Genomic DNA, 23782 nt, shown 5'->3' on the forward strand with positions numbered 1-23782 from the left:
AAAAAAAAAAAAAAAAAGAGAGAGAGAGAGAGAGAGAGAGAAAAGAAAATCTGAATCCATTACCTGTTAAATAATTTAAATTTATAACTGAATATTTTATCCAACATTAAACCTTCTGGCTCAAATGTCTTCTCCAATGCATTCTATTAAAACATTTAAGGAAAGATGATACTAATCTAATACAAACTTTCTCAGAATTAGGGAAAAAGGGAACTTTTTTAAAAGAGTGATGTTTTATTTTATGTGTATATTATTTCAGCTAAATCCCAGCCCTAAGGGGGAGCATTTTTCAAATGCTAAGACCAGACCAATATATGATGATAAAAGAAAATGACATATCAATATCCCTCATAAACATATCAGCAAAAGACTTTATCAAAATAATTTAAAATGAAATCATGCAATATCTAAAAGGGCTGGGCCTGGAATCTAGCTCAGTAGTTCCACACCTGACTTGCAAGCACAAGGTCCTGAGTTTGAACCCTGGTACTGGAAAAATAAATAAAAAAGCAAGCAAGAAGCAAACAGCAATGTATCGTGATCAAATGACGTTTATCTCATTTTATCTTGTAGCTAGATGTCCCTCCAAAGCCTCACGTGGTCACAGGTGGCTATGTCTAGAGTGTGGTGCAGGGATTGCTTCACAGTGCTCTGCTAGGATTAAGGGTGTCAGTGCTATCTACCGGGTAGTCTGGATTAGATATGAGGGACAGAGAGAAGGTGGCTTGGAGCATGCTGCCATCTGCCTATGACCTGTTTCTCCTCCAGCCAACTATGATTTGAAACCTCTACAAACTGTGAGCTAAATCAACCTTACCTTTTTAAACTTTGGGCGTCAAGTATTTTGTCTCAGCAATGAGAAAAGTAACTAAAACACCTCAGAAATTGGATTAACATCACAATCCATACCATTTGCCATATCAATTAAATGAGAAAAACTATATGAACTGTCTGTAAATGGAAAAAATCATTTCAAAAATTTAACATATATTCCTGATAAATTCTCAACAAACTAAGAAAAAAGGAACTACTTGAAATATGGTATTTTTGAAAGACCTCCATAGAACATCAAATCTAACGGAGAAAGATTAAGTCCTCTCCCCCCAGTGATCTGCAAAAAGGAAATATCTCTCTGCTATCACCATTTGTACTCAACACTGTACTTATGAGCTTAGCTTTAGGAATAAAGTAAGACCCCCTAAAGTGTAAAGATTGAAAAAGATAATCATCTGTTTATTCAAATTTAATTCTGTAAGAAAATGATAAGGAATCAAAGCAAATGAATAAATAAAGGAGTCTAATGCTGCTTTTAACAGTATGAAAAAAGTTATGAGTTCAGTGTTGTCCAACGGACATATGCATGAAATCTCTACACTGAAAACTGTAACATATTATTGAAAAAACATTAAGAACAACCTAAATAAATGAAGAGATATACTATGCATAAAGATCATAAGACTCAACAGCGTGAATGTTCTCCAACAGCTCTATAGATTGAATGCAATGCCGAACAGCCCAATATGTAATCTCTTGGCTTCCACATGGCAAGTACAAAACTGGAAAGAACACAGCTCACACTCTGGTAATAAGAACAAGTAAAAAGCAATCTGCAAATTCAAATTTTACTTTAACCGATCTGACTGCTGAGGTTATAGGGCAATCAATCATCCCAAATATAAGGAAAGACGGTTGCTCCTGAAGACACATTGGATATAAGCACTTTAATACTTGGCTAAGTCAATATTGGACACCTGTAAGAACTGTTAATGAGTTGCTAAAGGCTGAGTATGTGCTAACAAGAAAACAAAGAACCCACAGAGATCATGTGATATGCACAAAGGGAATTCATACCCATGCACAGGTTCTTCACAGACCTCATCAGATGTTCACAACAAAAACTACACGGTAAAATGCCCAAGAAAGCAACTCTTACAGCACAGCCTTTGGAGAGAAGAGCAGCCAATGAGAGAAAAGCATGAAGTCCAGCCTGCATCTCTTCCATCAACACGGAGTGACAGAGTCTTAAACCACCAAAGCACAGGTAACAAACCCTATTATTCTTTGGACTCTACTGAAAACCCATTAAATCAGGAGAAAGAAGCATAAAGAGACAATCATCAGCCCAGGTTAAGAGAAGGCATTCTCACAAGTAGAAGCTGGAAGGATAAGTCCCCACTTCCAAACTCCAGCTCACAATGGTTGCTCGGTCTATTATACGGATATGTGGCCACAGCCAGTCCAATAATCCAGCCAGGTACAACTGGGAATCTGCAAAGCACAGGCTTAAGGGAGCCAAACTGTCTGAGTGGCAGATGCAATTTGTCTTCATAGGCTGAAAGTCCTCAAGAGAGACATTTTTAATTTTCCAGTCTTCTAATGGGTGGACTTGATGGTTAAACTATTGCCAAGGGGCCAAGGGCCAATTAAAATGCAAAAAGATAATCAAGGGAAGGACTCATCAGAGTTGAGAATGCAGTGATCACATCCACTCATTTTTCTATAGCTGATACCAACAAATGGGTCAGCTTTCAACTTAGCTGAACCATCAGTGAACCACATCCAGGTATTCTCAGGAATTTCTGTGGATACAGTGCTCCCAAGAGCCAGTGGATCGACTTCAGGAGGTGAAGTGAGAGATAAGTTTTCCTCCAAAGGGGGTAACTTCCACCCTTTCATAAAAATCAAAATGACACTAAGGACAAACCAGCTACATCTTTGCACAAACTATTTTCAATTGATTAATGAGGTCCACTGGGCTCTTGTTAACCATGAATCTCAAGATAACTTACTCCAAACAGGGACGTGACACCAGAGAATTAGAAGACACTGGTGGCCAGGTATTTCTTCTTAAAAAGAGCTTAGCAATAAGCAAACAGCTATGCACTTTTCCAACTGTGTACTTGGTGGAAGAGCATTTGTGTAAGCATGAGTTCAGTCCCCACCACTGCAGAACCAAAGCAAACAAATAAGCAAACCTCTAAACTTTGGCGAGGTTGCCAGAAGTTCGAAGACAGCTTGGGAAAGAGTGAGACCTTACCTCAAAAACAAAACAAAAAAGGTGCACTTGGTAGTTGGGTCAGGCAGGTGGCACTGCTGTTACTTGGGAAATAGCCTGACTTTTCCAACAGCCACCAAGCATTTAAGTAAAACTGTGATTTCTCTTTTCTCTAGGGATGATACATTGTTCTTGCTGGTCTACTTCTCTACATGCAGCAACCCATGGGAGAATCTTCTTTAAAACTGTAAGCATTCATTCAGTCAAAACATTAATACCAATTATAATTTAGCAAAGGAAGCCAGAACAGGACACTGCATAGAACTTCAGCTTTTTGGAATGTGAATGTTTACCCCCTACCTGCAGAAACACACATCAATGTTAAGAGACACACAAAAGTAACTGCAGCAGCTATAGGAGACTACATTATTACCCCAGCAGGAGCCAGAGGTGGGAAGAGGGGAGACTGACCTGCAGGGAAAGATTTGGTGCTGCTGGCTCCTTACTCCAGGGTGGCGCCTTTCCTCTCTCTTTTACCTTAAGCTCCTGAAAGCTCCTGAACCTGGGTTTCTCCTGTGCATGCTGCAGGGCTGCACCCTCCAGTCTTTAGTGCCTTCAGCCTCTCTTGCCATCTAGAAAGACCTGCACAATGGTGACTTGGGCAATTCTGACAAATTAGTGTTTGAAAAATTTACATTCTTCCCCCTCCCTTAGGGTCCCAGCTTTACTTGGATTGTATCTTAAACAGCTGAGGTTTGAGTAAAAGGAAAGAAAAAAATCAGTAGAGAGAGAAAGTAGTTCTGCTCCAATAGCAAAGATTTGGGTTTATTTCCAAGTGGCTGCCCACTCAGACTCATCAGATGAACTCATAATGTGTTTATCTACCCAAAGCTCTTCATTCATTCTTGTCGCTGACCTCTTTTTGTTTTAGTTCTTGTGAGCCCTTGATTCGACTGCTACAACCAAACTGCTTTTTCCCTAGGACCCTGATGAAACATTTAATCTTTCCTCCTCCAGCCTACAGAAAGCATCAAAGAAAGCACCAGTGCAGCCACATCACTTAATTCCACCTTTTACTACTTAGCCTCAAAAAATTCATTAACAGGTAGTGCAGTGGGGGACTGCCCCAACAACTGTTTCATTGGTACTGGGACTGGAACCCAGTACACTAACACCAACCCTTATTTTTATCTTGAGACAGGGTCTCACTAAATTGCTCAAGTGGGACTTGAACTTGCAATTCCTGCCTCAGCCTTCCTCAATGCTGGGAATACAACTGTGTGCTACTGTACTCAGCAACTTAAAGAGCATTTGTTACTATATGACAGAGCCCACAGAGGCCCTGTATTTTGTCAATATCATATCCTTGCTGCCAAAAATGTCAAAAATTGTTAAGGGACAGGGATATTTCCTGCGAAACTAGCATGAAGCTACTGTTTCAATATATGGCAACAGAAGATAAAAATACTGGGGGTAGTAATCTTATTCACAGACAAAGTAAATTTCAAATTTAAACTGATTGAAAGAGGCAAAGAAGGCCACTACATCCTTGTGAAGGGAACAATTCAAGAGGAAGAGATAACAAATAATTTATTTTCAATCTATTGAGTATGTTAGAAAGCACATATGCTCCTTTTCTCTTTTCTTCTTTTTTTGTTTTCTCTTTTTCTTTCCCTGGTGGTGGGGATTAAACTCAGCACATTGTTCTGGCTAGGCAGGTGCAGCACTACTGAGGTAAATCTCAGGCTTTACATTTCATATTTTTAAAATGAATCAACACATTAATCTTTGTCTTTATATGTTGGTCTACCAAATTGATGAGTTATTTTTGGTTCTCATTTTCTTTTGAGAATTTATGAAATCTGTATATATGAGTAGTATGAAAAGTATTAAGGTCCATCCGTCGTTCTCCTCTCTCATTTCTGCCTTCTGCAAACTTCCTTTTCTGTCACGACAGCTTGTTTGGTTGGAAATTTGTTAAGACAAATTTTGTTATGTTATCAACATATCTTTGTAACTATTTTCTACTGATAACGAATATTAATTTTTAAGTAAATTTTATCATAACTATACTTAAATATATGGATAATAAATCATTAATATCATTCAGTATCTGGTACATATTACAAATTCTCCAACTGCCTCAAAGATGATATTTGTTTTTCTCAAATCACGAAAATCACCAACATTCCACACATCATTGCACTGTTTTATTATACAAAGTATATATTGTATTGTAGAAAATATGCATTGGGTATATGGGTGGGGGGTATGTTTTTACACATTTGTGTGCACTATTTTTTTTAATTGAGTTTATTGGTACATTTTAGGGATACAGTACAGTTACATTCATTGTTGGGATCTTGCACCTCTACATGACAGGTCTTGACTCTCATTTTTTCCCCTTGTCCCTGCCCTCCCTTCACCCCTTCCCGTGTGCACTATTAAATGAGAAACATGGTCATGAATGTGGTAGGATTTCTTTTCTGTGGGAAGTTTTGTTAGAAAATGTAAGTGATACAATCAACAAACATATGATATTTATCAAATTCATAAAACCAAGGAGTTTATAAATCATAAAATTTTGAGGACAGCTTCTCAACTATAATACAAAGTAACTTTATTTGTAAATACATTATTTCAAAAATATACGAAAAGAAAATGAGAAAGAACATAATGTTTGAAGATCATATCAAACTAATAATGTATTTGGATTATCAGTCTGTCTTGCATAAAATGTTTATTTCATATCCTTTTTTTGCTGTCATATATATGTATATTTGAAATTTTTTTTTAGTATCTTCATTTCTTGTTGTCATGTATGTTTGCAATCTTTAATTAAAAAAAAATACTGGGCCAGAGACAAAAGACTTACTATCGATGTTAGGGCAAACAGCATGAACATCACGTTGGTGTTGACAGTTTACCATGCCTGACAAGTTCCCCTGGCAGAGGGACCTGTCCCAGCTGAAGAACAATAAGACAGGGAAATTTAACATATTTCTAATAAGCAGAAGGGAATCTGCTCACCTGATCTTCATCTGGCAATTAATTATTTTATCCCTCAAGGTTTCTACTTAAAAACACAACCCTGGAAAACAGACCAGGTAAAGAGCAATCCAGTCTCTGCATTCTTGACATACTCATCATTCAGGGGTGCTCAAGGATCATGATGGGCAGCTTCACCCAACCACCCAATTCAGTCTCATACCAGAGGCACTGGGTAGTACAATAAGATAAGAAAATAAATATATTACATATTTCAGTAACCACCTCTATTTGCAGACATAAATTGTCTACACAGAAAATATCATGCAATGCATTTTAAAACCTAAGATTAACAGATAAATTTAGTAAAATTACAAGATAGAAAGTCAGTATACAAAAACAATTATATACATACCAAAAATAAACAAGTTTTTTAAAAAATTAGATACTTCCTTAGCATTAAAGAAATGAAATAATTAGGTAAAAATCTAACAAAATGTGTGCAGTTGTATAGGCATGAATCTACAAAACACTAATAAAATAAAGATAAGCTGAGCTTGGTGGTACAATCCTATAATCACAGCAGAGAGGCTGAGGCAGAAGGATCACAAGTTTGAGCATAGCCTGAACAACTTAGTGAGACACTCTCTCAAAATAAAAAAAATTGAAAAATAAATAATAAAAAGGGCTAGAGATGAATAGCTCAGCACAAAGTTCCTGGTTTCAATGTCCACTACCATAAATAAATATATACATAAAAAATTATGGACACTGTCCACAAGTTGGAAGACTCAATATTGTTAATTTTCCCCAAGCTGATGTATAAATTCTCTACAATACCAATCAAATAACAGCAGAAATTTTCCTAGACATGATAAACCAAAATGAAGACTAGGTGATAGAAGTACTTGAATATACAATACTGAAGATAACTAGCAGAAGGTATTAGTGATCAGTTTTTAACAATTATTGGAAAACTTTTAATACTGTCCATTTTTCCAAATGATTGAGCTAAGTGGTAAAATGGATACTTCTCAGTCTGCAGTGGAGCGACTGTCTATAGAATAATTCTATCATTCTCTAGCTCTACATATAAGGAACAGCAGCCTTTTTATACAAGCATTGTGTATGTAACCAGTTTTGATAATAGACCATTAGATTATGGTAGGGAGCCATTCAACTACATTTCCCACCAGAATGTAGGACTTAATAGCACAGGAGACTTGACACAGTTTTGTTAAACATGTAATCCAGCTGGCCAACTGACTTAACCTCAAGACACAGAAATGAATTTGATTCTGCATAGTAACTTAGAGTGGGAGAATTCTACAAAGAAAAGGCAGCAACAAGAAAGAAAAATCAATAAGAGGACTGGGAAGTACAAACATGGCTGTTCATGGAATTCTTTGATTAAAATATAAGAGGAATGTTGGGCACAGTGGAGCACACTTGTAATCCAGCTGCTCAGGAGGCTCAGGCAGGAGGATCACAAGTGTGAGACTAGCCTGGGCACTTTAGCAAGACCCTGCCTCAAAATAAAAAAGAATCCCAGCACTCAGGAGGCTAAGGCAAGAGGACCACAAGTTCAAGGCCAGCCTGGGGTACACAGACATGTTCCTCCCCTCCAAAAAAAAAAAAAAAAATGGAGGGAGGGGGAAAAAGGCTAGGGATACAGTTCAGTGGAGAGCACCCCAAGGTTCAAGTCCCAGTACCAGAAAATAAATAAGAAGAAAAACATCAATAATATTAACATAAATGTGAGGGATGCAAAGAGAAATATAAGACAGTCAAAATGGTAAGCTAGAAAATTGGGCTGTGTAATAAATTGGGCAAAGCCCCAAAAGAGACATTCCAACAGTAGTGTAAAAGAGGGAGATAAAATTGTGACAATAAACATGCAGGGTCCAAAGTCTTGATTTGAGAAGAGAAAATGGAAAAAGTGCCATGTATTTATTTGTGTAATACACACTGGTAAATAATAAAAATATATAGAATAAAGATAAAAGTTAATATTTTTACTTACTCAAGTGAGGTAAGGAAGGATGAGGAAGAACGGTTTGTGGAATATTCTATTACAATTCTGATGCATGTACTTTATCCAACATAATTAGCTTTTAATTATTCTCTATAGATAATGAGTCATCAGTGTTGTTGATTCTCCACTACTTGGCTACTCCCCACTTGGTGGAGGTTTCAGCAGATGGTCCATTTCTATTTTTCTGATAAAACATTTGTTGTGAAAGAAATTTAAAGTTGAGTAGCCAAATCAAATTTTTGAATTGGCTTTCAACTGAAAGTATCCTTCTTTCTTGGGTACTAGTATCAGGGAGTTCAGAGTTAACTATGTTAAATATTCATTGAAAGCACACTTTTTGATGCTTAATAGTTTAAAAAGTAATTTCCTGCAATTAAAAACTGGTTTTGCATATATACTTTACAAATAGTTTCAAAGCACTTTATTTCACAAAGTTGATATTTTTTATTTACAACAGAGAATCATCAAAAATATAGCATCAATTTAGGTAACAATAATTTGGTACAAATAGTGCAGTGTAAATACAATAATCAATTATACTTGCAGTTGTCCAAGTTTAAGAAGACAAGTGCATAAAACTAAAGACCTCATATCAGAACTTTTAGAAGTGAAAAGAAATAATCAACATATCTGTAACTAAAAAAAAAAATAACTTTTGAAAAAGGCTTTTAATTGAGCTGTAGTTTGGGGTTACATTCACTTTGTTTCTTTGTTATCACTATGAAGCCAAACTGCTTTCCCAGATTACTAATTAAGTAAAATCATTAACTTAAAAAGTTATAACATAAAATTTGGTTTAAATCACCAACTACAGCATTTTTTAAAATCAATATTCTATATGAATACAAAATATATTTCATGCACAAGTGTGAAAAGTCTGTTACTGTAGAAACACTCTATAAATTCGGACATGTTTTTATGACTTTTTTCATGAAAACAATACTATCTGATTCTTAATCCAGTGGTTTAGATATTAGCAAATCTGTTTTAAAAAAGGTAACTTAGAGACACCTTGTAAAGATTTCAGTAACATATAAATTTGTGATTTTTTTTTTAAGAAGTAAAATTCAACTAAGCATTGCAGTCAATTAAAAACTAAATGCTGTTGGGCTGGGGATTTAGCTCAGTGGTGCCACTGTCTGTCTCACAAGCACAAGGACCCAAGTTCAATCCCTGGTACTAAAAAGAAAAAAAACAATTAAAAAAAAAAACCCTAAATGCTGTTTGTGATATACATCTTTAACTACATGTCACTTGTACAGGGAATACAAAGCAATGTCCAGAAATTAGTTTTGCTGCTAACACTGCTTATTGAAACTTAAAATTTTATTTTGTTTTTTTCAAAATAATCTGAATATAACTTTGAAATTTTGTCTCACAAATAAGCAATGCATAGAAATATACTTCAACAAAATTAAAGCTAATCCAAATAAAGCCTGACTGTAACCCAAATAAAGCCTGACTTACCAAAAGTTGTATAATTAATAATTAATGATTGAACCTAGATTAACCAAATTCAAGTACTTTGATATTCTTCCAGAGAGAGCAAATTATCTTAATGGGGTGGGGTTTGGACACTGTTGGTGACACATCTAAACTTTTTTAAGTAAATAAATTTCTCTGTGCTTTCTTATACTCTATGGTGATATTTGACAACAACCAACCAAACACTGAAACTTTTAGGCAGAAAAGCACATATATATCATTTCCTTATCCTTATGAGAAGTTTTAAGTGATGTTAACATATTGTCTCTGATTTTGGTTTTAAGCTTAAATTTTTTTTTTTTTTGTACCAAGGATCGAACTCAGAACCTTGTGCCTGTGAGGTAGGCAGAAGAACCACTGAGCTAAATCCCCAGCACTTAAAATAACCTTTATGTGTATTAGTGAGGCTGGCACTCTAAGATCTTTTCCCTCAACTTTCAAAATGCATAACACAACAAAGTTTTCAGTTTTAGCTGTGCAGAAAATGTTAGAAAATCACAACAAAATTTTCTGTATTAGTCTCAACCTCTCTTCTATAAAAATGTAATTCAAAACCTGTACTCATCAGCTATTCCCCTACAAATCTTAATGACTACCAAAGATTATGCTTTTCAAAATTAGAGCAATTATAATTACTAATAAAAGATAGGCTATAACATTTTAAATGAAAATCACTAATATTCCTAAAATAAAAGAAACAAGTGAAGAATAATATTCTAATAATTCAGCTATTAGTGAAGGCATCTTATGTGCCAAAAGTTATCAAATCCAGTCTATACATACTAAGTCCAAAAAAATTTATCGTCACTATTGAGAATAAAAGTGTCTTTATAGGTAACTTAAATTAATAGAAATTTAAATTTAGAGGAATATTTTTGGTTATTTATAACACTATTTTAGTATTTTGGCAGCATATCTTAATTATCTATATAATTAACTACATATATTTTCAACAATAGCATAGATACACAAAATATTTAAGAAATAATAGTCCATTAAGAAAAGTGCCATGTCAAAAAACAGAAAAAGCCAAGTGAAATCAAATATTAATGGAAAATCATCAGTATATACTCACCAATAAGAGGGTTACCAAAAGTGAAGAGTAGTAATCTCTAAAAGTAAAGCAAATGACTAAAGTTTTATACCCTGCAACTATGCTATTAGCAAATGAATGGTGTTTTGTTTTTGTTTTTGTTTTTGTTTTTAGTACTGGGGATTAAACTCAGGACCTTGCGCTTGCAAGGCAGGAGGTGGAACCACTGAGCTAAATCCCCGGCCCCAACAATTGAATGTTTTAAAAACATTACAGAATATAATCACCTTAGCTCAATCTAATTAATATTTTGAATGAAAGAGTGAATGAATAAATGAAGAAATAGCTGAGTGAAGGAATACTGGAGTGCTGACAATGTTTAACACCTCGAAATGTTCACAACAACTTGGAATACTGAGATGACATGAATAGAAACAAATTGATTGAAATTCAACGTGGTTCACTGTAAAGATGGAGTGGCTTTCCATTTGCAAACAAAGAACATTAACCAAAAACATAACTACGAAAATATTTTCAAGTACAGTTACCAAGGTGTCAAATACATACTTTTTTACTGTGTAAATTTTCCCCTATATCCCCATCTCCCTGCATTTTTGTTTAGAACAAGTGACCAACAAACTAAAATAGAATACACATTTTTAAAAGACTAATTTACTCATATTCTATTTGAGAACAACATACCATCACTTATAAATTTAGTGTTTTTAAAAAGCATCCTTACATAAAATAGTGGGGGGGGGGGTTCCCTGCTATACATATGAAGCACAGTTTAAGCCCAATACAACTGACCAATCAAAATTAGTGAATGCACTGCATCTCTCTGCAGTGGAGAGGAGCGACAAGGTAGGCTGTCATTCTGCAAAAGCTGTTCAGAACAGGCTTTCCTCAGAAAAGCAGTGCCATTCCTTTTTAGAAAGACTGAATCTAAATGTTGTCTCTGGAGACAAGAAGCCTTCAGTATGTTAAATTACTTTCATTATGTATTTTCAGAGGCTTATTGATTGCACAGTGGGAAGAGTGAGAGACTGCAGCAGCCCCTAAGCAGCACTACACGTTCCATACATTAGCAGTTCTGCTGAAACAATGGCACAGTTCAGACACATATTTTCATTAAGGTCATTTTTGAAGAGCTGTTTATGACCCTCTTCCCCCATCCTCTACTAACAAGTGAACAAAATGAAACAATCAAAATGGAAAATGCTTCAACTACATCAAGAATTTATCAAATCTTTAGCAGAGGTAAGATATGTTCCTTATTATAGAATACAGCTGCTTCTGAACCAGAATAGTGGGGTAAATTACTTTGAAATTTTTCAGTCTAAATTTTAAGAGCTTGTTTGTTGCTATTTATTGTTAACCATGTAATTTTTAGATCTATTTCTTTTAAAACATGATATATTTTAAATGTAATTTTTAGGATGTATTGTTAAACCAAAGAATATTCTCTGTTAAATCACTATGAAGACATTAGCTTTTAAATCTCTTTGGACTATTAAATATTCTTAATGTCATCAGTACAGTTTTTCCTCTGGCATACAAAAATGCTTATATTTCTTGTAAGAACCAGGCTTAATGTTTAGCTATTTATAACTCAATTTTATGCTGTTTGTTATTAGTTATATATCTTGAAAATTAATTTGCAGTTACATTTTTGTTTTACCTTTTACATTCAACCACATGAGCAATTCATCAATGGAAATTTATAGTATCGTATCACATAATCTATTTTAATGAGTTAAAATTCAAACCATGTGCTAACAATTAAGCAAGCTACAATATTTTTGCAACATCAAATGTTAAATGTATTACAAAGAGGGAATAACAGTATGTTTATTGTATATTAACTTCATTATGTCTGAAAATACACAAGAGAGCAGAAATTAATTTAAAAATACAGTCTTTCTGTCATGGTTACATTTGCAGTGGTAACTACTATTAATAAGACAATATACACAATCTATGTTTGGAAAAGGGAGTATTTACCTCAAGAAAGTTAATTTTTTGCACATAACCATGGCTCTAGCAATACAGTTTGCTTATTTTGATAATAAATAATACAGGACGTTAAATTCAGAAAAAACTAAGGAATTTTCAATTAGAAATTATGATAAACCTTATTTCTTAATCATTTTTTTCTTTTTCACAAAGGCCCATAGCAACTAATTCAGTATTTACAACCGACAATATGAAGAATGCAACTGAGAATCTCCCTGGGTCTCTGAAGCACCAACTACAAGATATTCTTGTAACACATGATTTTAAGAAACTAAAGAGTTAAAACCAGAGACTAGGTCTACATTACTGCTGGGATATAACAAGTGGACAATATTTCAAGAAGATGCTACAGAAAATAACTACAAAAAGAAATACAATATAACTGTAAAAGCCTGAAAACAAAATGGTGAGCATTTTTAAAGGGGGAGTTTATATTTTAACATACCAGAATTGTGGAAGCTACTGAGTCTCGAAGAAACAATGAAACTTGAATTTCAAAAAGGAGAATGACATACTTAACCAACAAGTAAAATAAAGCTTTCCCAAGTGTTTTCTGCAGTAAATATTCAGATATTACAATCAATTGATATGACTAATGGATTTTATCTGAGCTTTATGACCAATTATGTATCCTCTTCTAATGAAAACAAACCAAATTAAATAGCAGATGGTTTTTATCAAAAGAACATTGACTGGATATATAATGCAAAGCAAATTATGTGATCAAGAAATCACTTCAAAATAATGAGGGCTGCTGTAGAAACAGACTTAAAATTGTAACAAAAGGATGTCTAAATATATTTTAGAAGTTAGAAACCTTATGTTTCCTTTTCTGTTTTCATATACGCTGGAAAATAAAGAGACACTATCACAAACTCCCTCAAAGGGAGATGTAATTCCTATCATTTGGGGAAGTTTCTCTTGGTCGTGACTTTTAAAAGCAAAACAAACACAAATATTATGTACTGTTCTTTAGAAATTCATCAGCCAACTAAATCTCATAATTCATGCAGTTGAAGTACTGGAGAGAAAAATGAAAGAATTCCTACAAGACATGAAATAAAACACAGCCACTTCACTGTTGTCAGGTAAAAATTAATGTCAAAATGTGTCAATGACATCATGTGTCAATTTGTGAAAAACTGCTATAGTGAGCCAAAAGGCCCATAAGGCAACAGCAACCAGGTAGGTCAGAATATGCATGCACCCCATCACACTGTTTAAAAATTACAAAGAAAAGAGATGCATTTTTCTTAATTGTTGTCTAACGACATTTCTGCTTTAGCTAACTGATGTGACAAAGACCTGGTGTTTAATCTGACAGTTTAGAAAATTTGGCACACTTTAAATTTTCCATTTTTACAAGGCTTTAGTATTAAGTAAAACCTCTGTATACTTGAATAAATATGCCTCTAGTAATACTTATACCAACTCAAAAACAATTAACAATATTATCATTTCTGTTTCTGAAACATTATCCCAAAAGTAACATGCTTAAATAAAATTATATTTCTAAAACTTGTCAAAGGTGACATCACATGAAAGGTTAACATGAATTTTAAAAATTATTAGCTTTTATAATTTATGCTTAAATATATAACTTTGCAGTCAAAAAGCTGTACTTGAAATGTGAAATATAGTTGGTTGTATGATTTCATATTTTAAACTGGACTTATTACAGACACTGCAGACCAGAAAATCAGATATAATTTTTATAAACTCCTACATATTATAGATTTACATGCATTAGCTACGGAGTTCTTTTTTGTTTTTTGTTTTTCTTCAAATTTATACACTGGGGGGAATGTATACAAAATGTTTCCCAGATAAAGTGTAACTTTAAAGCTTCCTTAAAGATGGCTTCAAGAACTACTGCTTTTCATTAGAATTTTATTTTTCACTTTAAGATCTCTGTTTAAACAAATAAAAGCAATGGACAAATTCTTTTAAACCACTTCAAATATAGCTATTTCTTAATATGTATTAGATTGCAATTCTCTCTTTCCATAAGATATAATATATAAGAGGATGTGGTCAAAAAATAAATCATTCAGAAGAGTAATTAGTGATCTTGTACCAAGCTTTGTGGCTCTTCTTCTCATTTTCATAAGTTATCCATTGTAAAAATTCAGTGAGCATATTCATTATTATATATAAAATATTTGTCATTTGCCTGTCATTTGCCTTTTCTGTGAGAAATAATTGCAAATCTCTAATGCTTTATTAATTTCTGAGTATATCAACATAGATAAGATAGTATCTTTACTGCTTATCCTTTTAAATAAATACCTGTTCTATTCATTTGAAATCATACAGGTGTATACCTACACTAATCAGGCTAAAGCATATTAAAATAGTATTTATATCTATCTACTCACACCATTTTTAAGTGAAATTTTTAAATGGACTAAAATTAATTTGCATACTAGGTAGTTAGTTTTATTGTATAAAAAATACTGTTTCTCAAAAATAAATATCCTAATTACTTCCAAATTATGGAAACCCTTTTATGCTATGGAACAATCTCCATGTAGTTTCAAAAGAAGAATACAATTTCCTTTCACATTAAAGCACTGTCGCTTTGACATGTCTTAATTCTACATTTTTCACTAATAGTTTAGGAACTGTAAGTATACAACAAATCTATCTTTATGTACAAAGAATACATGTTTATACATCATTTAAACTGCCAAATATCAAATAGTTTATTCTATTTCACTTTCTAGGGAAAAAACCAACTGCTCCAAAATAATGTGCTTTTCTCCCATTCTGGAAATCAACATGCAGTCTGAATCAAATATTACAGTGCGAGATGACATTGATGACATCAACACCAATATGTATCAACCACTGTCATACCCATTAAGCTTTCAAGTGTCTCTCACCGGCTTTCTTATGTTAGAAATTGTGTTGGGACTCGGCAGCAACCTCACCGTATTGGTACTTTACTGCATGAAATCCAACTTAATCAACTCTGTCAGTAACATTATTACAATGAATCTTCATGTACTCGATGTAATAATTTGTGTGGGATGTATTCCTCTAACTATAGTTATCCTTCTGCTTTCACTGGAGAGTAACACTGCTCTCATCTGCTGTTTCCATGAGGCTTGTGTTTCTTTTGCAAGTGTCTCAACAGCCATCAACGTTTTTGCTATCACTTTGGACAGATACGACATCTCTGTAAAACCTGCAAACCGAATTCTGACAATGGGCAGAGCTGTGATGTTAATGATATCCATTTGGATTTTTTCTTTTTTCTCATTCCTGATTCCCTTTATTGAGGTAAATTTTTTCAGTCTTCGAAGTGGAAATACGTGGGAAAACAAGACACTTTTGTGTGTCAGTACAAATGAATACTACACTGAACTGGGAATGTATTATCACCTTCTAGTACAGATCCCAATATTTTTTTTCACGGTTATAGTAATGCTAATCACATACACCAAGATACTTCAGGCCCTTAATATTCGAATAGGCACGAGATTTTCAACAGGGCCGAAGAAGAAAGCAAGAAAAAAAAAGACAATTTCTCTAACTACACATGAGACTACAGATATGTCACAAAGCAGTGGTGGGAGAAATGTAGTCTTCGGTGTAAGAACTTCAGTTTCTGTAATAATTGCCCTCCGGCGAGCCGTGAAACGACACCGGGAACGACGAGAAAGGCAGAAAAGAGTCTTCAGGATGTCTTTATTGATTATTTCTACATTTCTTCTCTGTTGGACACCAATTTCTGTTCTAAATACCACCATTTTATGTTTAGGCCCAAGTGACCTTTTAGTAAAATTAAGATTGTGTTTTCTAGTCATGGCTTATGGAACAACTATATTTCACCCTCTATTATATGCATTCACTAGACAAAAATTTCAAAAGGTTTTGAAAAGCAAAATGAAAAAACGAGTTGTTTCCATAGTGGAAGCTGATCCCATGCCTAATAATGCTGTCATACACAACTCTTGGATAGATCCAAAAAGAAGCAAAAAAATTTCTTATGAAGATAGTGAAATAAGAGAGAAATGTTTAGTACCTCAGGTTGTTACAGGCTAAGAAAAGTTTAGTTTCACCAAATCTACATTCAGGAGAGTTTTAAATTTAAATTGTAAAAAATGAAATTACTGCCAAATATAAGAACATTTTAAGTATTTGGTTATGTTGTAAATTTTCAAATGTTAATGTCAATTAGATTAGGTCATATATATTCAATTTCTTCATTACTTAATGTATTTGTTGCATGGCAGTTTGTTAAAGTAATATCATATGTATATTTTGTCAATAATATGTCCATTAGAAAATATTCATGTAAAGTCATATTTTTTAAAGAATAAATACATAGCCTTAAAACAATGTATAACTTTAAAATGCAACTGATACAGGTATCTGCTTTTTTAAAATATATAAAGTGTACTGTTTCTAAGTCACAAGCTACAGATATATTTATATGATGACAACTGGGACAGCCTTTAAAAAAAACCAAAATCATACGCTTAAAACATAACAGTCCATGAGTATCTGTACCGATATGTTTCCTGGTATGCTATACTTGCTGTATTATTTCACGTTTCAAAAGTAATGAATTACATATGACTTGATTCTTCCTTTTGAATGTAGAAAAGTATAGGGTTTCTTAGTATTTTAAAACTCATGAACCAAAAAAAAAAAAATTCCCTATATGCATACCAAGACAGGGAAAATTTTAAAGTAAAGTTTACTATTAAAAAAAAAAGACTGATTTTCTAAGATCAAAGATACTATACAAAAAAACCAACAAAAGAGGAAAGGAAGAAAACAATAGCACCAGCCTTTTTCTTCCTTCCTCACTTTGCTCGATTCTAAGCCAAATGTTCTAGGTTAACAAAATAGTGATTAAAATAAAGTGATTTTCTAACTTTACTCAACTCAGCCTTTTGTATAACGAAGTTAACTATACAAATCTGAATACTAGAAAGAGGAAAAAAAGGACTTTTTATAGCATTGTAGAAAAGCCTAACAAAGACAACTGTTTCTAATTTTAGATGCAGAGCAACTTCAGAGTAATATAATTTACACAATGTTCCTAAACAATCATAGCTCCTAAGCTTTTTATAATGAAGTAGTACTGTTTCTACTTTGAAAATAATTAAGGCAACAATAAATATTGTCACTTTTTCTACTTCATCACAACATAATAAGCATTTTTCTCTTCAGTCCTCAATTCATATTAGAAAACTATGAAATTACTAATTCTAACTATAGATTATAAAGATTGGAAATCTCATAGCAAATAAATATTTTTCAATTTGTATAATGTAATAATCTGATAATGAGTGCTAATGTCACTATCAGAAAGGTAGCAATAAGTTATTTAAAATAAGCCAAGTACTTGTAATAGTGTAATTTATTAGCTAGAAAGCAATTATTCTTTTCTAATACTGTATTCACTAAATCAAGTAACAGCTTATTTCTAAATTAAAAAATACATATCAGACAATAATATATCATTTATACAAATAGATGGGATTCACCAAGTCTACTAAATACTCTAATCCCTAGAAAAATAAACATCCTGCCATAGCTTGAATTCACTGAGATTACTGCTCAATTAAATAGTGATTTACTTCTGATAATAATGCTAATATAATGTTAAATCTTGGCAAACACCCAATTTCCTTCTGCTTTTCTTTCCACTGTTTTTTTTTGAAATAAAGAAATCCCTCAACTTGACAAAATGTAGCATAAGTAAGACTTATTTTTTTTTTTAAATCCTGCAAGAAGCTAACATATCATGATCAAAAGTGTTAAAAATTTTTTTCAATCAATAAATACATTTGGCACAGAATATGTCCTGATATCTTCATTTGAAATTTGAAAATGAATTTATAGTTAGACTCCTAAGCATAAATTAAAAATTTAGTACCTACTTTTATAATCGGACTATTTTTAGAGACTTCATGTCAAGAAAAACTTTTTCTTTTTTTTTTTTGGTACCAGGGATCAAACTTGGGTTCTTGAGCTTGCGAGGCAGCCACTGGAACTACTGAGCTACATCCCCGGCCCTCTTTTTCAAATATTTATAATATTCAGGTTTATAAGCATGCCAAAGAATTCAGTATAGGGGCCGGGTATGTAGCTCAGGAGCACCACACCTACGTCGCAAGCGCAAGTTCCTAAATTCAATCCCTGGTACCAAAAAAAAAAAAAAAGAATTCAGTCCTTATATACTTGTTGAATAGTTTTCATGAGGTCTCACTTTTTCTGTAATAAGAAACAAACTAAAATATATATGGCAGACATTATAACTTTGTCCTATAAAATACTTCTGCACCTGTCCCTGGAGTAAACAATAACAAGCATTTAGCCCACCCGTAATCATCTTCCAGGTATACAAAAAAGCAATCACTTATCTACAACAAATAAAATTCATACTTATTGACAAGTTTTAATAGCTTTTTAGTGGATTAAACAGTATATAATATGTGAATGAAAATAATATTTATATGTTAAAAATTCAGCTTTCAAAAACTATTCACAAATGTTTCCAACAACTGACCTCTGTTTAAAATGAATGAGGGCCGGGGATTTAGCTCAGTGGTTCTGCCGCCTGCTTCACAAGCATAAGGTCCCAAGTTCAATCCCCAGTACCAAAAATAAAATAAAATAAAATAAAATGAACAAGTTTAGACAACTTTTACTTTTTATGACATAGTTGTTCTATGAAAAGATTTAAAATCACTGTCCTGAGGATAGCTTTTGTCCAGTATGTAAATTTTCCTTGTTACTAATAATTTTAACCCAAAAAAAGCATGCATGCTAATTTTTCCTAAAGAGCTAGCCTAAAAATTTAAAAAGCCAATTCAAGATTGGTCAAGGATTCTATATCTAAAATGTTTGGGACCAGTAGTATTTTTTGTTTTGCTTTGTTTTGAGACAGGGTCTCACTATGTAGTTCAGGCTGCCCTTGAATTTACCATGTAGCCCAGACTGGCCTCCAACTCACAGCAAGTGATCCTACAGCCTCAGCGTCCTGAGTGGTGGAATTATACACACGTACCACCATGCCTGGCTCCACTAGTATTTAAGATTTCAGAATTTTTCTGATTTGGAAAAGCTATGCAAGATATGTCCATATATATTCTTCTTTAAAAACTTATTTATGTGTCATATGCATCACAACTACATAACCTGGACATAATTTTTAGTTTACTTAATTTCAACAGAAATTATCTCATAAGATCAAGTGTAGAATTTTCCCCTTATGGTGTCATGTTTGCTAAAAAGTTGTGATTTTTGGAACATATGTATTTTTGGATTTCAGATGCTCAAGTTATATTAAAAAGTACAAAAACATCTAATATAAGAGAAAATGTAGTAAATGCTATAAAAGAAAAGTAAAGTTTATATGAAGAAAAGCATTATGTTGAATTTAACAACAACAAAAGCATTGTTGAAGAAAACAACTATAGCATGCTCTGGAAAGAGCACACATTCTTTACAAGGAAAATAATATAAAAGTGAGAAGTTACCTAAGAAGTTAAATTGGGATATCAGAGCAAGGAAATAACAACATGAGGAATGAGTTTCAAAAATCTTAACAGTAATATGCAGACAGAATTTATTCTGTAAGACACAGAAGACAAAAAGCTACTGCCATGAGCCTGATGTGCAACAACAAAAGGACAGGCAAAAAACACGGCAGAAACTCTCCAAAGGAGTGTTAGCTGTGACAGGCAATGAAGGCAGAATCAAAAGGGGTTGCCAACCATCTAAAAGGCAACTGGTGCATGGCAATAAGGAGGACCTGAAGACACTAGATTACCTTCAATGACTGAAGAACTATTTCACTCAGCTATGCATACAGTATATGGAAAACAAGGGTAACACAAAAAGAATTATGGGGAAAGCACTTTAAAGAAGTAAAATAAATAACATTACGCAAGACTTCTTGTATTAGAAATTACTTAAAATTGAATTTTCAAATTTACATTTTAAATTATCTATTTTACATCTTCTATTTGGTTTACTCCTTTTTACTGTTGAACACATCTTTTTTATTTTACTTTGTAAAAATTTATAAATACATACAGAAAAATCACCAATGTATATACAATGTAATAAAATGAATACTATGCTTTCCTTTTTCTCTCAAATAATTAATTATGAGCAGCCAACCCATTATATACATCATATTTTCCTCATTCTTTGTGATTAGGGGCATAAAGATAATATTTCTAAATTTAAAAATTTAAATATAGCAATATTTTACAGATAATATTGATAAAGGTCAAATGACTTAACTTTTTTATATTATAGTTATGCACCTTCAAACTGTATTTCAAGACCACCTTGGAAAATGTAAAGAAAGTTTTTTCTTGATCTGATGACTGCAATAGGTCATTTTTCTGAATGAAGGCAAGAAGCAAGAAAAATATATAAAATATTATATTTCTTTTCCTCCTTTTCTCCAAAAAGAATGAGAAATAAGAAAACTAAGGAAACTTTTGGAGATGGTTTTTCTTATATTATAATGACAGACACTTGTATAATTCTCCATAATGTAAACTTAGCCCCCCCTTCAAGGAACTCCTAGGAAGTTAAATATGAGTTGAATTATAAATATTATTCTTCTTAGAAGAAAAAATAAGGAGATAATAAGGCTGGAAAAAGATGTAAAATACTTGAAGATGTAGCTCTAAGAGATACACAAATGAATCAGAATTGTGGATTAGAGTTCACAGAAGAAAATAAATATGAAGACTGACCTTTTTCCAAAACACATAATGAAAGACTCTCCAGCTGACACAGGGTGGACCTACCAGAAATAATACTAGTGTAACTGAATCACAAGAGGTAGAATAATTTAATATTGTAGCAATTCAAAGATGTTTGGCATAGAGTAGTACTGACTTGTAGAAACAAATGGAAAACTGGCTTATCATGGAAATGAAAGCTATCATCTTTTAAGGAATATTGTCTGTGTAGGAGAAAGAGTTGAGCAGACTTAATGACAATATTTCTCTCTTGGCTTATGATAGCACAACATGTGAAAATAAGCCCAAGTACTGTATCTCCACCATTCTAGTCACACATTTTTTCAGACCCCAGTAAGTTATATCCATGGCTTTCAAGCATGACAGCTCTGTACTTCCACCAGCAAGTGGTAAAAAGGGCTGTCATTTCTGTCACTGCCACCAATATCAACTCTACTACTATCAAACCCTAAAGCATCATGTCAGATAAGGAAGGAAAGCTGAGTCTAGAGCTAAGGTCATTTTCCTCACCCTGTTTCTATGAAAGCAATATGTCATATTTTTCTGAGAGGTATTAAGCAAGGCAGATTCCCAAAGCACCTCTAGTGATTTTCCTGGATATAAAGAAAAAGCAGAAAGACAGGATGATAAGTTATAAAGAAACTGCTTTCTCCTCAAACAGCTATGACATAGACTACTAAACACAGAAAATTAAAAATTTCAATGTAACATAAAAATTTGTAAACGTTATTGCTAATAAATGAGGGCTCTGGCCATGTTAAATATAGACTGCAGGCATGAGAAACATAAATGGGAGTGCAATGAGAGAGACATATACACCTTAAATATGCAGTACCCATGATCCCATTCATATTCTTTACATTAGGTATTTTGACTAGATACATAGGATTTTATAGTGATTAGGTAGAAGACAACTAAAGGCATGTATTTCACTCTAGATTATTAATGTCTTGGAATCCAAAAGATGTAATAAACAATCAATTTACATATTGTACATTTTAAGTTTTCTTCTCAATTCTTAAGTTTTTTAATAAGATCATATCCCAGGTGATTCCTTGAAATCTTTATGTGATCAGGGCTTTGTTCATAAAGTCTTTGCCTACTACTATGTCTTCAAGGGTCCCACCTATTCTCTCTTCCAGCAAATTTAGTGTTTCTATTTTAATATTTACATATCTGATCCATTTTGATTTTAGTTTAGTGCATGGTGAAAGACATGGGTCTAGTTTTAGTCTTTGGCATGTGGAAAGCCAGTTTTTTGAGCCAGTTTTTAAAGAGGCTATCTTTCTTCCAGTGAAGGTGTTTATCCCCTTTGTGGAAGATAAAGTGGCTGAGTGTGTTTGGAGTTGTTTATACTTCTTCTAATCTGTTCCATTTTCCTGGAGTCTGTTTTTTTGTTTTGTTTTGCGGGTTTTTTTATCCTGTACTATGCTGTTTTTATCATAATAGCTCTGTAATATAATTTCAGGTCAAGGATTGTGATGCTCCCTGCCTTGCCTTTGTTGCCCAGAATTGCTTTTGCTGTTTATTCTAAGCCTTTTCTAGTTCGAAATGAATTTTAGGAACGTTTTCTCTAGTTCTGTGAGGTATGCTATTGGTATTTTCATTGGGATTGCACTTAAATCTGTATAACAATTTTGGGAGTATGGCCATTTTTACTATGTTGGTTCTTCCTACTTACAAGCATTTTCTGACATACTCTTAGATCTCCTTTTTCAGAGTATTGTAACTTATGTAAACATCTTTTACTTCCTTTGTTAGATTGATTCCTAAGTATTTCTCTTTTTTGTCAATGCTATTTTGAAAGACATGGTTTCCCTAATTTCTCTCAGTAAGTCTGTTATTTGTGTACAGAAATGGCATTCATTTTTGAGTACTGACTTTGTATCCAGCTACTTTACTAAATTTGATTATTAAATCTAGACGTCTTTTGGTGGAATTTTTAAGGTCTTGTGCATAGAGTATCATATCATCTGCAAATGACAGTTTAACTTCTACTTTGCAACCTTTATTCCTTTTATTTCTGTCTCTAGTCTAATTGTTCTGGCTATTATTTCCAGAACACACTCAATAGGTACAAACAGCAAAGACACATATGAAAAAAAAAAAGTTCAACATCACTGGTTATTTGAGAGATGCAAATTAAAACAATGCTGAGATTCCCTCTCAACCCAGAAAGGATGCTGCTATCAAGAAATCAACCAATAACAGATGCTGCGGGAACTAAGGAGAAATGGGAACCTTTGTTTACTGTTGGTGGGAGTGCAGACTGGAACATCCACTGTGGAGATTCCTCAAAATATTAGGACTAGAGGTTCCATTTGACCCAGCTATCTCCCTTATTGGTATCTTCCTGAAAGAATTAAAATCATCACACCACAGATGATATATGCTCTCCCATGTTCATAAGCAGCACGGTTTGTAGCAGCTAAATCTTGGAAATAACCCAAATGCACATCAACTGATGAATGGATAAAGAAGAT

At 33.3% G+C, this 23782-nt stretch overlaps 2 protein-coding genes across 6 annotated transcripts in view; one reads left to right on the forward strand and one right to left on the reverse strand.

Annotated features, from left to right (window-relative positions):
- The window catches only part of Cog5 (component of oligomeric golgi complex 5), a 275944-nt gene that overhangs the window by 190306 nt on the left and 61856 nt on the right, over positions 1-23782 (reverse strand). The window lies entirely within an intron of this gene.
- Positions 1832-16691, forward strand: Gpr22 (G protein-coupled receptor 22). Of its 5 annotated transcripts, XM_033756783.1 has the most exons (5): positions 1832-2041; positions 3172-3242; positions 11548-11796; positions 12706-13737; positions 15279-16691. In XM_033756783.1, the coding sequence occupies exon 5, from the start codon at positions 15304-15306 to the stop codon at positions 16600-16602; it is 1299 nt and encodes a 432-aa protein (XP_033612674.1). In that variant the 5' UTR covers positions 1832-2041; positions 3172-3242; positions 11548-11796; positions 12706-13737; positions 15279-15303; the 3' UTR covers positions 16603-16691. The 5 variants fall into 5 exon arrangements, with proteins under 5 accessions (XP_033612674.1, XP_033612677.1, XP_010632363.1 ...); XM_033756786.1 differs by lacking the exons at positions 1832-2041; positions 3172-3242 and adding an exon at positions 11390-11400; XM_010634061.2 differs by lacking the exons at positions 1832-2041; positions 3172-3242 and having other exon boundaries at positions 11412-11796; positions 12706-12958; positions 13529-13737.

The sequence above is a fragment of the Fukomys damarensis genome, unplaced genomic scaffold, assembly GCF_012274545.1.
Source record: "Fukomys damarensis isolate Sample0158 unplaced genomic scaffold, DMR_v1.0_HiC HiC_scaffold_4, whole genome shotgun sequence".
In the NCBI taxonomy this organism is placed as follows: domain Eukaryota; kingdom Metazoa; phylum Chordata; class Mammalia; order Rodentia; family Bathyergidae; genus Fukomys; species Fukomys damarensis.

Coding starts and splice junctions, on each gene's coding strand:
- Gpr22 (XM_033756783.1), top strand. CDS start 15,304: ATGTGCTTTTCTCCCATTCTGGAAATCAACATGCAGTCTGAATCAAAT.